This window comes from Vitis riparia, chromosome 12, assembly GCF_004353265.1.
Source record: "Vitis riparia cultivar Riparia Gloire de Montpellier isolate 1030 chromosome 12, EGFV_Vit.rip_1.0, whole genome shotgun sequence".
In the NCBI taxonomy this organism is placed as follows: Eukaryota; Viridiplantae; Streptophyta; class Magnoliopsida; order Vitales; family Vitaceae; genus Vitis; species Vitis riparia.
The window spans coordinates 19,394,623-19,410,620 of NC_048442.1; the positions used below are offsets into that span (position 1 = coordinate 19,394,623).

General features: G+C 37.2%; 1 protein-coding gene across 4 annotated transcripts; it reads left to right on the forward strand.

Moving 5' to 3' along the window:
• Positions 1 to 334: 334 nt before the first annotated feature.
• Positions 335 to 15,938, forward strand: LOC117927204 (nuclear cap-binding protein subunit 2). 4 transcript variants are annotated; one of them, XM_034846648.1, is made up of 9 exons: positions 335 to 436; positions 713 to 810; positions 1,645 to 1,868; positions 6,313 to 6,451; positions 6,540 to 6,573; positions 11,477 to 11,587; positions 14,423 to 14,476; positions 14,612 to 14,721; positions 15,599 to 15,938. In XM_034846648.1, the coding sequence occupies exons 2-9, from the start codon at positions 793 to 795 to the stop codon at positions 15,671 to 15,673; spliced, it is 765 nt and encodes a 254-aa protein (XP_034702539.1). In that variant the 5' UTR covers positions 335 to 436; positions 713 to 792; the 3' UTR covers positions 15,674 to 15,938. The 4 variants fall into 4 exon arrangements, with proteins under 4 accessions (XP_034702539.1, XP_034702542.1, XP_034702540.1 ...); XM_034846651.1 differs by having other exon boundaries at positions 14,615 to 14,721; XM_034846649.1 differs by having other exon boundaries at positions 729 to 810.
• The last annotated feature ends 60 nt before the right edge of the window (positions 15,939 to 15,998 follow it).

The following is a 15,998-nucleotide window of genomic DNA, read 5'->3' on the forward strand; positions in this document are numbered from 1 at the left end:
TTGGATACACGAATGGTATAGCCTACACCTGGAACGAAGGTGTCCAAACACGCTTGGCTTCCGATTTTACCTTGAGAAAATTCTTTTAATAATTTTAATTTCTTCGGATTAGTTACAAATATATTAGAATATTTTTATTAAATTATTTTAAAATAAAATTATTTTAAATAAATATAATATAAAAATAAAATGATATGATATTTTCGATTTTCATTTTTCTTTCTGAAAAATATTTTTATAAAAAAAATAAAATAAAAACCAAATTTTAAAATTACTCATTAATAATAATTTAAGAAACCGATAAAGCAAAAAATAGTATGTGGGTAGCCCAACCCATATCGGGGTCCAACATATTTCGGATCCCCTCGTTTCTTCGTTTCTTTCAAGCCTATTTCTCCGACTCCTAAGCCTAGGGCTGTTTGGTTGAAAAGAAAAGGTAGGAAAAAGGAAAGAATTCATTTCTTAAATCTTAGATTGCTTTTAAGATACCTTATCATGTTTTCGAGAATGCCAAAACTTCATCATTTCTGTTTTTTTTTCTATTGATTTCCCCCACTGTATTGGCTACCAAATGGGGTTAGGGTTTGAGGGGACTTCTACGTTCTCGGGATTGTATGATTATCAAATTTCGTAGTGAACTTTTCAGGTGTCTTTGGTGTGGTAATTGTTCACTACTTTGGTTGTCATTATTCAGTGTATAAAATTGATGCAGGGACTTGGTGTTGCAGATGCATAGTCCGTGGAATTGATTCGTGAATTTTGGTTTTTGGTTCACATTCGGTCAGTTTAGTGATGGCTTTGCTGTTCAAGGTACTGCTTATCGAATTACTGGTCTGTGAATATGTTTATCTATTGAATTGCTTTATGTTTGTGTTTGGGTCTTTGAACAATATGATTGGAACATAAGTGTTTGGAAAGATTCTCCTAATGACAAGCGAGTGAAATTGGGAGCTATAGAGCTACAAACTGAAGTAGGATAATTGCAGGAAATTTGTATCTATCCTATGTGCCTATATGTATGTTTAATGGTTAATATTTCATGCCATACTTATATAGTGCCTGGGGTTTGAGGGGGCTTATGGCCCAGATAGGGCCTTCGTGAGGAAGGCAAGAAATATTCATTTAGTGTGCCCCAAGCAGTTTGAATTAAAGTTTCTTGAGTTGAGTTTCCATGAGTGTGTTTTAAATGTTAGAATGGATTTTATTATTTTGATTGGGTTTTATAGCACAATTTTGTTCATATGAATGATATGCTTTCTCCTGATTATTTTATTCTTAAGAGTATTTGTTATGAAGAAATATTTCTCTATATTCTGTGTAGGTGTTTATACCCAACCCAAAGATGGGGGAAGAAATCTTGGCTCCCACTTTATTAGCATATGTGCTCACTCTGACTCTCTTCTTATTTTAAACTGAAGATTTTGGTTACCTACAAATAATAGAAACTTTTCAATGTCACAATATAGTTTACGACAGCAAAATATTCTACCTTTTGGCATTCTGATAAGTGGATTAGTTTTTATTCTTTGTGTTGTCAAATCCTAGTTTGAACTGCAATGATGTAAATATTACTTGTTCTTTTTGCTTCTTGGTAGTATGTTGTCATTTCTCTCTCCTTCATTACTTTTGTGTTTTTCATGTTAGGATCAAAGCAAGCTTTCAGCTTACCGAGACAAAAGATTTCCTGGAACACAAGAAGATTTTGAGCATGCTCTCTTGACTTCAACGACTGTCTACATTGGAAACATGTCCTTTTACACAACAGAAGAGCAAGTTTATGAACTGTTCTCCCGGGCTGGGGAAATTAAAAAGATAATCATGGGTTTAGATAAGAACTCAAAAACTCCTTGTGGCTTTTGTTTTGTCTTGTAAGGTTCTGGTCTTCTTTCTATACTTTTCCTCAATATTAGGTTAATATTTGTATACCTGTTTGCAGTTGTAAATGGAAAGTTGCCTATCAAAAGAAAAAAAAGGTCGTAAATAGAAAGTTGATTCAAATTTTAAAAGAAGAAAGTTGATATCTATGTGTTCTTGACCATTTAGGAACTTGTCTGCAACTTTATACAAAGATTTAGTTCAATATTAGTAGTTAAGGTTCAATGCTCATAGTTAGTTAGTCTACTGGTGCAAGAGTTATGGAGAAATAAATGTTATTTGAAGTTTTTTGCTGGCCAATCTGCTTCTTGAAATTGCTCTCCCAAATTATTATTATTGATGTACTGCTTTTCTCATCTGTTCCTCCTCATCCCTTAAATAAGTTAACACAAAATATTTATGAAGAAATGGCATGTTCAATTTTAGTTGCTGTATTCTGCTATTTAGTAAAGGAACATCAGTCATTGCCCAAGGTTCTGTGCTTAGTTGCAAATTGTTGTTTATTGAATAATATATCACAGGGAAACTAGAAAACTGGTTTTGCCAATGGGAACTTTGATGCCAAATCTGCTGACTGAACTTGTAGGACTGAGCTCCTTGTTGAATGAATTTGCCATTTTAGTTCAGTTTTTTCAGATGTTCATTACTGCATGTACTTCAGATGAAGTGCTTGCTCAAGTGTTGGGTGATTTTAAAAGAATTTCCCTCAAGTTCATTGCCTTCTTTTTTTCCATCACATTGGCATTACTTTTATGATGTAGGACAACCCTAGGATGGTTGCCTACACTCAAGGGTAGGTGGGCTAGGGTTTTATTTTTAGGGTGTAAGGAGAGGAACAAGGAATAAACTTTATGGTAGAGAAAATTATAAGATAAGAAATAGAGAGAAAGAAGAAACAATGAAGAAAAGATGGAAAACCTTAGAGTCTCACTAAGGCCTTCTAGGAGTCTCACCTAGAAGAAAATCAATGGAGTCTCACCATTGAGGGTTGCAACCTTGCAATGAAAGAAAGTATAATATTATTCATCAAAATTCATCCCTTTGATTTACATTGATTAGCCTATTTATAGGCTTCTCTAAGAAATCCAAAGTCTACTAGGACTCTAATAACCTATTCTACTAGGACTCTAATAACCTATCATGACTCAAATTCTAATTATATTATAACTCAACTAGCTAATCCTAATTAGACTCCAACAAATACCAATCCTAATTTAATTCCAAGTAATAATAATCCTACTTTAATTACAATTAATACTAATTCCCTTTCTTGATATATATCTTGAATATTCATCCTCATCAATTCCCCTTGACTTGAAAAAAACTCGACCTCGAGTTTTAGTGATTTTCCACGATCAATTGAAATTCCGAGCAATGCCTTCCACCCTTTCTTTCTTCGTCGTCTCTTTCCCATGGTAAGACAAGATCTCAAGATCTCTTGAACTTTTTCAATTTCATGCAAGACAAATACTGGACTTCGAAAAACTTTTTGATGTTGTGCAACAAGTTGATAATTCTCGAAATAATTATGTGTCTTCAACAAACTTGTGGGAAGTTGTTTCCCACACTCTTCTTTTAAATTGTTTTGTGGAAGAATAAGATTCTTGAATTCCCTATATTCAAAAGAAATTTCAGCAGATTCTTCATGTTTGCCACCACTCACGATAATGTTTGGCCTTGGGAAGTCAAACATCGATTCTTCTAAAACTTCTTCAACTTCTTTGAGCTCTTCTATTGGTTGATCTAAGATTAGTTTCATCACCTCTTGCTTTCTAGATTCATCATTGATGATTTCTTTGTCCTTTCTAGTAACTTGGACTTGCTTTTTAATAAGAATATTTGATGGCTCTTCTAGTTTCAAGGGTGCTACTTTTTCCTCCGGTTGCTTATGTGGTGGAATTTCCTTCATTGGACGAAGGATCTTCTTTCGCCCATTGCGCACAAGTGTGTAAGTGTTCTCATAGCCATCATGTTGGACCCTTTCATCAAAAGCCATGGTCTTCCAAGCATAATATGGGCAACTTTCATCGGCAAAACATCACACCATGTTGATAACTCAAAATTATTACTGAAATTAAACGTCACTAGACAACGAGAACTCACCAAAATAGATGCGTCATTTACCCATGCTATTTGATAGGGATTTGGATGATCTTCTGTCTTTAGATTAAGCTTCTTAACAAGCTCCTCTGAAGCTAGATTGGAACAACTACCTCCATCAATAATCAAAGTACATAGTCTCCTTTGACAAGCAACACGAGTTTGGAAGATGCTAGTACGTCGCCAATCCTCCTCTTCATTTAGCCTTGGTATGTTCACCAATGGTTGCATAAAAAAGTTGTAGCCTTCAACCATGTTTGCATATGTTGCTCCACTCCTCAATTACATATGCCTTCATGCCAAGAATTTTGGCTCTGATACCAAAATTGATGTAGGACAACCCTAGGATGGTTGCCTACACTCAAGGGTAGGTGGGCTAGGGTTTTATTTTTAGGGTGTAAGGAGAGGAACAAGGAATAAACTTTATGGTAGAGAAAATTATAAGATAAGAAATAGAGAAAAAGAAGAAATAATGAAGAAAAGATGGAAAACCTTAAAGTCTCACTAAGGCCTTCTAGGAGTCTCACCTAGAAGAAAATCAATGGAGTCTCACCATTGAGGGTTGCAACCTTGCAATGAAAGAAAGTATAATATTATTCATCAAAATTCATCCCTTTGATTTACATTGATTAGCCTATTTATAGGCTTCTCTAAGAAATCCAAAGTCTACTAGGACTCTAATAACCTATTCTACTAGGACTCTAATAACCTATCATGACTCAAATTCTAATTATATTATAACTCAACTAGCTAATCCTAATTAGACTCCAACAAATACCAATCCTAATTTAATTCCAAGTAATAATAATCCTACTTTAATTACAATTAATACTAATTCCCTTTCTTGATATATATCTTGAATATTCATCCTCATCATTTTACCTGTTAGGTGCCTATACCAAATTCAGGCAGTCAATTTTATAAATGACTCAGTAAACTTTTTCTGCCCATCGTAGCTAGGATCAATTTTTTTTTTTTTTTTTTTTTGATAGGTAAATAAGAGCATGTATTAGAAACGCCTAGAAATGGTGAAAACAGTACACATTTAGTATACATTAAACGCCCAAAAAAACTAGGCATCACAAAGACAAAAAAGCTCACCCCTTAAAAACGAACAACCAATTTATAAATTCAACCAAAGACAAAGTGTGATCCTCTATATACACCCTAACCAATTTCACAAAATAGTACAAAAAAAGAATATTTGATAGCTTGGTCAGCCCGTTCAACATCATTGAATGCTCTCCCATTCTTTTCCTTTCATAAGGTCCACATTAGGCATAAAGGGGCAGCCCTCCACGCCTTCACCCTTCTTTTAACCACAAAAGCTCCATTCCACCAAGCAAGTTCCCCATCATGGTGGAATGCAAAACCCAATGCACACCGAAAAGGGAGAAGATCAGATTTCACAACATACTAGCCTTGTTACAAAACAGAAAAATGTCATTAGTTTCTTCTTCTTCTTTACACAAGAAACATGTATTTGGCATGTTCCATCCCCTTCTTTTCAGCTGGTCGGTAGTCAAAACTCTTTTCCAAGACGCTTCCCAAGCAAAAAAAACTCACTTTCACTAGAGCCCAAGATCTCCAAATAATGCACCAAGGGAAAGGATCACTAGAAGCTCTTGTGTAGGAACGGTAGAGAGAACTAACAGAAAAACAGTCATTCCCACTTTCTCTCCAGCTCAAAGTGTCCACATCTCTTCTAACAGCCAAAGAATGAAGCTTCCAAAACAAAGACTCCACCTCTCCCCTCTCCCTATCATTAAGGTGTCTTGAAAAGCGAGGACTCCAATAGCCCAACTCCCCACCCTCCTCCCAAGCATCTGACACCCAACCATCTTTATCAACAGCCAAGAGAAATAAATTAGGAAAAGCTTCTTTCAATGTTTGATCCTCACACCACGGGTCCTTCCAAAACTTAACCCTTTTCCCATTCCCTTCTAGGATCAAAATTTTGAATCCAACTACAAGTTTGTTATGGGATTTATTATTCTTACTTGCCTATTTTTCAAATTTAGTTGAGATAGATACCTGAGTGAGCTTGTTTCATGCTAGAATATGTGTTGTTGTTCTTTAACCTATCAAAAAAAAAAAAAGAAGAAGAATATATGTTGTTCTTTAATTTTAGTCTAGAACTGGATGTGGCAAGCTGCTTCCTCTTCGTTGCTCTAGTGTTAGCAATCATAGAACAGTAGTTGGTCAGTGTCTTCTTTCCAAAAAAACTTGCATCCACCTTTAATTGTTTTCTCCCATGTGGAAAAGGTCATGGATTCCAATGTCATTTGCAGCAATTTGATGCTAATTAATTGATCACTTTATAACTGTGTTTATCAGATACTACTCTAGAGATGATGCTGAAGATGCCGTCAAATATATAAGTGGAACAGTTCTTGATGATCGCCCCATTCGTGTGGATTTTGATTGGGGATTCCAAGAAGGTAGGCAATGGGGTCGTGGTCGAAGTGGTGGACAGGTGAGCTACTGTGCCTGCATTTTTCTTGCAAAATTTACCTTTATGTTTTCTTTGATTCTGATTTTATGTTCTCTCTCTCTTATAACAGGTGCGGGATGAATATCGTACTGACTATGATCCTGATATCCTTTTGAATGTTTAATTTTGTGTGTTTATGCTTTCTTTCTTTAGTAGGATATAGTTGATGTGTGCTTAATTTTGCATTCAGTTGCTTCCTTTTGTTTTAAGTGTCACAGTTTCTGTTCTACATGATTGAGAATTTGAATGAAATGGGAAGATACATATGAATTATGCTTACACGCTTCCTAAAGTGCATCAAATCCTGTGGCTTTATGACCAGGGTGCAGCAGGTTTTGGGTAGCTGTATACAATTTGGAGGGCAGATAGGTAGATGGGCAACATGTTGAAACTTAATGTTCTTTTGGGCCTTTTGGGTGCTTGGGTCTCTTTCTTTGTCTTTGGCTTTTTTGATGGTGGGTGTATAGGTTTGTATACCTTGCATAGGTTGTATACCTAGAGTCGCTCTTTTGGCGCCTCTTTATAAATGAATTTTCTTTACTTATCAAAAAAAAAAAATGTTGATGTAAAGTTTAGTGGATAAATAAAGCGTATGTTAGGTTCTGAGGTTCATCCCCTGTCTTAACTTCCAATTGAAATTAGAGGGTCATAAATAAGGTACCTGCATTTTATTTTTTGGAGGAGCATTTTATTCAGTTCATAACTAAAACTATTTCATTTGTGAACTTCCTGCATTCTTACTGTTAGCACAGCAATTGCTGTCTATCAGCTCATTACATTCAACTTTGTCAAGATCTTTAGTCTTTGAACATGATCAAGCCATCTCAAATTCTTTTTTCTGAAATTAGTTTAGGAATTAGCAACCAACCAAATGAAGAGTGAAACTGTTGTCCTTGTGAGCGCTACTCTTGCTGTTATCCTTTCCTCTGATGCTGTGCTACATTTTTCCACCATTCATAGACTTGACTCCCATGAGTATATATTTTCTTCTTTGTCTTTGATCTAAAACATTTATAGTTTATTAGAGAGTGATTTTGAGAGAGTTAGAAAAGCTTTCTGATGCTTGGGAGTACTTTGTTATAGAAATTAGGCATTTGACAAATTTTTTAAAATCACTTTTAAAAATATGGACAATCACTTCATAGCTGATTCTTTCAATAATCATTTTTTTTTTTGTGATAGGTATGCAGATTGTATTAAAAATTAAAAGTATGCACGACGTATATAACATAACAAAAAGAAAGAAGGTGGGAGTATGCAAAAACTAGCAACCACCTCCTACAAACTTTCAAATGTTTGGTCCAAACTTTTGCAATTCTCAAAGGCTCTCCTATTTCTCTCCTACCAAATGGACCAAAAAAGGCATAAAGGAACAACTTTCTAAGCCTTTTTCCTCTTTTTGCCAACACAAGAGCCATCCCAACTCTACCTATCAAATAAATAAATAAATAACAAGAGCCACCCCAACTCAAGAGCAATCCTCTCATCGAGGAATGCATCATCCACTATACATCAAAAAGAGCAAAAATCGACTGCCACAAAATGCGAGCTTTCGAACAATGAAAGAGAATGTAATCACTTGTTTCTTCTTTTACTTTGCTCATATAGCATCTAATTAGGCATTCTCCAACTTGAGTCAAAATCTTAGCGTAGGTTGCTTCCCAAGCAAAGAAGCTAGCTCTTACAGGAGCCCAGGAGTTCCAAACTCTACCATGAGGGAATGACTTCGCTCTCCTACTAACCAATGAAGAGTAGAAAGACTTAATTGAAAAGTCACCATTCTTTGTTTCCACCCACGCCATAATGTCATCCATGCCCAAAGAGATGGAGTAATCATGCAACCTCCCAAAAAAATGTCAACTTCCTCCAACGGCTAGTCATTCAGTTGTTTACTAAACCTAAGGCCCCAACTACCACCATCCTAGATATCAATCACCAAGGCTTAGACGAAAAGAGAAAGGGCTGATTTGTAAGCTGGATGTTGAAAAAGCCTATGATAGTATGAATTGGAGTTTCCTCATGAAGGTCATGCGAAAGATGGGCTTCGGGGATCGTTGGATGAAATGGATTTGGTGGTGCATTTCATCGGCAAGCTTCTCTATTCTGGTGAACGGGGTTCCAGCTGGTTATTTCCCCAATTCTAGGGGGCTACGCCAAGGAGATCCACTTTCTCCCTATCTCTTTGTGTTGGGAATGGAAGTTCTAAGCGCTATGTTAAGAAGGGCCGTAGATGGGGGTTTCATTTCAGGTTGTAACATTCAAGGGAGGGGGGAATGGAGACAAATGTATCCCACCTATTATTTGCTGATGACACGATCATTTTTTGTGAAGCAAGACGAAATCACATGACCCACCTAAGCTGGATTCTGATGTGGTTTGAGGCAGCCTCTGGTCTTAGAATAAACCTTGCTAAAAGTGAAGTAATTCCGGTTGGGGAGGTGGAAGATATTGAGATGTTGGCGGTGGAGTTAGGGTGCAAAGTGGGGACCCTTCCTTCAGTCTATTTGGGGCTGCCTTTGGGAGCCAAGCACAAGGCCAGGGCTATGTGGGATGGGGTTGAAGCAAGAATGAGAAGAAGGCTTGCCTTGTGGAAAAGACAATATTTGTCAAAGGGTGGGAGGATTACCCTTATCAAAAGCACTTTGGCTAGTATGCCTATTTACCAATTGTCTCTTTTTCGCATGCCTAAGCTAGTTGTAAAGAGACTTGAAAAAATCCAGAGGGATTTTCTTTGGGGAGGGGGAAGTGCGGAAAGAAAACTCCATCTAATCAATTGGGAGGTGGTATGCACCCAAAAGGAGAGTGGGGGTCTTGGCATTCGGAGAATTGATTTATTGAACAAGGCCCTGTTGGGGAAATGGATTTGGCGGTTCGCTTTTGAGGAAGATAGCTTCTGGAGGAAGGTGATTGGGGTGAAGTATGGCCAGTTGGGGTTTGGGTGGAGAACTAAGGAGGCCCGCGGAACGTTTGGGGTGGGGGTTTGGAGGGACATTATGAAGGAGTCGCCTTGGTGTTGGGAGAATATAGAATTCAAAGTGGGCAAGGGGACCAAGGTAAGTTTCTGGATTGATCTGTGGTGCGGAAATGAGGCGTTGTCCCAAGCTTTTCCCCAGTTGTTTGCTTTGGCGATTCACAGGGATGCATCGGTAAATGAGATGTGGGATTCGAGCATTGGTCAAGGAGGTTGGAATATAAGATTATCTAGAAACATCAATGATTGGGAGCTGGACGCCTTGGGTGAGCTGTTGCATATGTTGAGGGACTTGAGGATCTCTAGTGAAGAGGACGCAGTGATATGGAAAGGAGCGGAACACGGTCGCTTTCGGATTAGAGATGCTTACAAGTTGTTGATAGGGTCTAATGTCATTACTTTCCCGAAAAAGAGCATTTGGGTGGACAAGGTTCCAACCAAAGTTGCTTTCTTTGCCTGGGAGGCTTCTTGGAGAAGGTTCTAACTTTGGATAATCTTCAAAGACGGGGTTGGCAGCTTCCAAACCGGTGTTTTTTGTGTGGTTGCGAAGAGGAATCTGTAAATCACATTCTTTTACACTGTACAGTTGTAAAGGCGCTCTGGGAGATTGTCTTGGCCTTGTTTGGGGCTAATTGGGTGTTCCCAGAGAAAGTCAAAGAGTTGTTAGAAAGTTGGAGGGGCCCTTTCGTGGGGAGAAAGAGGAAAAAGATTTGGTCTTCCATTCCTTTGTGTATTTTTTGGACGGTCTGGAAGGAGAGAAATAGATTAGCCTTTAGGGGGGGATCTCTAGCTATTCAGAAGTTAAAAAATTCGTTTGTTTGTAATTTGTGGAGTTGGGCTAGGGTGTATATGGGAGAGGAGTCCTCTTCGCTCTTAGGTTTTTTGGAATGGCTTGCCACTCCCTAAGGGATGGTAAGCGTTGCTTTTGTTTTTGTGTAGGCTACTTTGTATACTCCCTGTATGCTTTGTGGCTTTTTGCCTAAATTTATATACATGCGCTCATTTATCTAAAAAAAAAAAAATCACCAAGCATCTTTGGAAGAGGCAATAGAAAAAAAATCCAGGAAAAAGTCCCTCAAAGGCAAATCTCTATAGCCTCCCAACCATTTCTAATTGCCTTTTAAACCCCCACTCCATACCTTTCTCTCACCTCTTTTGGGCACCAACTTCCATGGTTTTGCCCATACTTGCCAACAATTACCCTTTTCCAAAGAGGGTCTCTTTCACTCACAAATCTCCAAGACCATTTTCCCAAGATGGCCTTGTTAAAGACAGACAGGCTCCTAAAAACCAAGCCTCCTTTCTGTTTTTTCCAAGCAAACCACTGACCAATTCAACACACCCACACCCCCCCCCCCCCCCCCCCCCCCCCCCCCCCCCCCCCTCCCAAAGGAAGTCCCTTTGAATCTTTTCCAAAAATCATTTTTTTTTTTTGTTATATATTACAAAAAACAATATCAAAACATTTTTTTATTTATAGCTAAACACCAAGTGATTCTCTTTAAAAGTGGTTGTAATGGAAGCATTATTAACAGAAGTGTTACAGACTAAAAGTGCTACAAGTTAAAAACGCCTTAATCAAGGTCACTCCTGAGCAGGCTTGTTGTCTCATGTAGGTCATCCATGAAAAATGATTTGATTTATTTTTAATTGATACATGTTAATTGTTGGATGTAAATTTTACTAAAATCTTTGATTTTGTGAAATGGTAAGATAATCAATTTGGGGTTTTTTGATAGGTAATAATCAGTTGGGATCTTATGTTTGAATGTATATCTAAAGATGAAGGGATGTCTATTCTCAGTCAATATTGCATCTTGTTGTCATACTTGAAAGCCTTATTCATGTTTGTTCATAGAATGACTCTTGAAGTTGGGACATACTTTTGCTGCTATTTACTTAGCAGTCTGTTTTCTCAAAGTTTCCTTGCTTTTGAGAATGAAAATCAAAACAGGAGAAATAAAAGTACTTTGGAGATTCTAATTCAATGCCCCTGTTTATTTAGAGTTTTTTTTAAGTTTCCTTAATGTTTGTACGTAGAGGTGGTTATGGAAAATTGGTTCAGAGAGAATTGGAAGCCCAAAGGCAACTTGTAGATTATGGTTCTGGGTCATTGGGATCTTTCCCACCAGTTATGCCATCTCACTGTAAGTTCCAGGACCAAAATCTTTTCATATAGTTCTGTGGTTTCCTGACAACATAGTGCACTATTTGGCTTCTTTTCTGGAAAATTCCAATTGTTTTGCTCATATAGTCATTGCATTTTCAATCACATATTGTTATCATGTTCTCAATAACTTGACTTTTAGACCTAGAACTCCTTCAAAGCAATTCAGTGTTCCCAAAATGATAATTATCCTTTCTGGCTGCTTCTTGATGAAGAACGGTCGAAAAGAATAAAGTATTGTCCACAAACTAAGATGAATTTTTTTTTCTAGGCAAAGAGATTTTATTAAAGAAGTGCCTAATAGATGGCTTGCAACCCAAATATACAAAAAGTATATAAAGTGTGCCTAGAGGGGAAAAAACAACACAAAATACAGCCCTTCTAAGCAGAACCCCTATAAAATTAATGAAAGCTGACAAGGAATCAATGCCGATCAATTTTCCAAAAGTTAAGAGATCAAACACGATGGGGCCATTATCTGCATCTTCTTCTGTCTTTTCCCAATAGAACTCTTATACCATGATACTAAAACATTTCTCACCGTTCTAGGAGGCACTTGAGAAAAACTGAAAAGAGAGAAATCAAATGCTAAAAGCCACTAGCCTTACACAATGGAATAGCAAATAGCAGAGATTCCTCATTATACTTAAATAGACATCACCAATTAGCTAAAAGCCACCATTTTTTCCTCTATTGCCACAATCAAAAATTTTCCCCATTAGATTCCCAGGCAAAGCAACAACTACCCTCAACTAAATCAAGGAAGGGATGTGTTACTTCTATCAGGTGAATGATTGTTGGTGCTCTTAGTTGCGTGTAATCTTTTACCTACCTTTCTAATGGTTTGACGAAAGGGTTTTTTTTTTTTTTTTTTTTTTCATTTCATAGTACAAAATACTAAAAGGAATAGCAAACTTCCTCGTCCTAATTTTTTTCTAACACATGATTGTTTGCTGGCACTCAGTATAACCACATGACGTTCCCCGTGTATTTTATCTCACAATCATCTTTGTTTTGGGTTCCCAAAAAGCCAAAGTTTGAAATTTTTAGTCGAAAGAGCATCCATTGGGGTTGCTATCCTTCCTTATGAAGGAAGCGTTTACGTCCGAACACACTCTTCCTCTATCAAAGAGAAGTGAGCCTCTTACGTCCTGATTCTCTACTTGATAACATTCAATGATGTTTGTTCTACTCCTTAAGAATGGCGTAATTCACCTCAACATAGGATGAATGCTTTACTTTATCTCTTCATTTAGCCATGAGGTGGCCTCTAGTTTGTTCGCTTTATTTAAGCCATATAAGTTTAAATTTTCTCTCCAACTTATCTATGTTTAAGTTTTAATAAACATTTAAACTCCATTTCCAATTTTTTTTTTTGCTTTTGCTTTTGCCTTTTTCTTCTTCTTCCTCTCCCTCCCTCCCTCTCTCTCTCTCTCTCTCTCTTGTTGTTTGTATGTGGCTGGGGGGACATCATAGAACCCTCCCTGTATTAAATTACTTGTAAAAGAAAACCTTGTTTAGAAAATCTTATCCCTCCAAAACTTACTCTTCAAAACTTTCATTCCATTATGGAATATATAAGTAGCAGACTTCAGAAGTCTTGCAAAATTTCTTCTCCAGAAAATCCTATCCTTCCATGAACATTTAAATCATAAGGGTCCTGTTGTTTGCATACAAGCTTGCACTTCAATATACATGGGATCCATCCCCAATCAGTTTATTCCAGAGGATATTCTTGAAAACCAGCACAGACTGAACTACTGGGAGGAAATTACTGAGGAAAACACAAGATGCATGATTAATTGCATGAAAGGATTGAGCAAAATCCTGGAAGTTCAGCTGTTGTTATTTCTTGGTTGTCTAATAGGCAGAGAAGTTCTCGGAAATTTGATGTTGGCTTTGCACAATTATAGATATTGCTAAGGGGGTGGGATGTTCCTTCTCTTGGGTTTCTGACAAAACTAATCAAACTGCAACTAGTTAGCCAAATAAGGAGAAAAGCATTTAGTTTAATTTTTTTGGAGAATTTTTTTAATTACCTGAGCGCATGGAGTGTGTATCGTGTTCACAAACATTAAACCTTCACTCTGTCTTAGTATTCTTGAGAATTCATTGTATTTTGTTTATTCTTCTTTCATTTTCCTGGAAAATGAGGAACATAGCAGTCATTGTTAAAATGCTAAGATGATGCATCTGCTATCTGTCCTTTGGTGATTGATAGTTTTGTTTTGTGATTTTGATTTGATAGTCCATTTAATGTGTAATACCTCTGTAGTCTGCATTTTTTATTTGATAATCCATATGATGAGGACTTGACTGATAACTGAAAGGTTCATATTGCCAGGATTCCCCCAGGTGTGCTACTATTGTCAACTTGTCTAGGATTTCTAATGGCAAACCTGTCAACTTGTTTTTTTCAACAATTTTTTGGGACTTTCTAATTTTGGGGCGTGAGCTTCTTCAAGTATTAATTTTTAATACTATATTTAGTTCTATTTGTTTCTTGAGCATGGAAACTGAGGGTTATTGGTCATTCTCCAGAGTTTGAAAACCATTCTTCACCTACTGACACATGAATACTTGATGACACAAAAACCAATGTCATTTTTTGCTATTGTTGCTATAAGAAATTGTTGATTCCTGCTTTGGTGGATGAATGGTGATATATAGAGGTTATTGTTGTGTTTCTTCTAATAGCATGCGTGCATGCAAGAAATATCGGTTTGTCGTGACTTAAGATAACTCTATAATTGACCAAATGGGAACCTCTATGAAGTTTCTGTTTAATCAACTTCTGACCTTCTAAATCCTGCAGACGGTAGACACGGCGGAAGCCAGGGTCCTGGGGGTTCTAATCGCCACAGTAGAGGTATATCCATTTATGAAATTTTTCTCACAGCTAGAATTTTTGGTCTTTGAATGGCTGTCCATTGTGCATTTTCTTGTGTTCCTGTCATTGATATTGCTGCAGAGCTTTCATATTATTTTTGTTCTTTTGATAAAGCAGATTACCCCCGGAAGCGACACCGAGATGATGACCGTCATTCACATGACTTCTCCAAGAGAACCTCGGATCATGATTCTCGAAGAAACTCTGATCATGACTCCAGACCAGTGAGTTATCTTTCTACTCAAAAATATATTATGTGAACTGGGGTTGGGGTGTGTTTGTTGGGTGCAGGTGTTAGTCTAGGTGTCTAATTCTTCTACATGGCTGAATCTTGGAAGTGTCAATTATTCTTTTTATAAAAATGATGTGCCTATCTATTATAGACTGCTTAATTAGGGCAGCTGCAGACATTTTGAAGAATGCAATATTCTATAGAAACAGACTTCAAGGTGTCCTAGGGAAATTTTAGACGATTAGGAATGTGGTCTTCTTCCTCTTATAGCTATCAGGAAAAAAAAAAAGAAAAAAAAAAAAAAAACCTATCTTCTTCCTTCTATAGAACATGCTTATCCAGTAGAAAACTTTTGACAGTGATCTGGTAATTTTATCCGACACATTCCATGTCCAGAACCATGGAGTATGACATGGGTACAGTACACCTTTTGAAGTGTCATGTAACAGTGGGGGACGCTCCTGTTCTGATGGATTAGGAATGTGTTCTCTTCCTTCTATTCGACATGCCTGTTGTGTGCATACTTGGCAGTGTATGTGACACATTTCATACCTATGCCGGTGCAAGATTGTTCGTGGCATGGCAGGAACACTGTCACATTTTGAAATGTCTGACAATAGGGGCTCAGTTTGCGTACAGTTTCTCATATGCATTGTTGCAATAGCTGATGTGTGGCCTACAACAATCCATGCAACCTCGTAGAGAATTATGTTATTTCTCTTGATAAGTGAAGGGCCTGAAATACAAGGTGACCACTAGAGTAGGATATGCTAGGGAAGTCAACCTGGTAGCTTTTTTGTTCCTATATATAGTAGATTCAGGAGTTGTTCCTTTTTGTCAGATTATCCAAACTCTTTTTAATGCAACAGGAGAAGAATCCACGATTCCGTGAGAGTGGCGATTCTGATGAGGAGGAGGAAGATGATCGAAAACGACGGCCTTAGCTGATTTATAATGCTGTGTTTTTATCTATGAAGTAACTGTTGGCATTTCTGCAGTCGGAGGAAAAGCTATTCTTCTGTTAACAATGTGAAAAACCAAATTATGCACACTCTTCTAACAACTTGGACGCAAAAAATTTCCTTTTCCTTTATTTTTTGTAATTTTTTTTATTTTGGAAATCCAGCTTCTGTATGTTAGGGTGATTTACATCAGTGCTTGACCTCCCAGACTTTAAATATTAAATTTAGGAACTTATTTTGGTATGCAGAAAGAGACTCCTGGATCAATATCGGATCCTACCCCTTAAGCGCTTTTAGACTCTGATTT

Coding starts and splice junctions, on each gene's coding strand:
- LOC117927204 (XM_034846648.1), top strand. Junction 6,452..6,539: donor GTGGTCGAAGTGGTGGACAG/GTGAGCTACTGT, acceptor CTCTTATAACAG/GTGCGGGATGAATATCGTAC. Junction 14,722..15,598: donor CTGATCATGACTCCAGACCA/GTGAGTTATCTT, acceptor TTAATGCAACAG/GAGAAGAATCCACGATTCCG.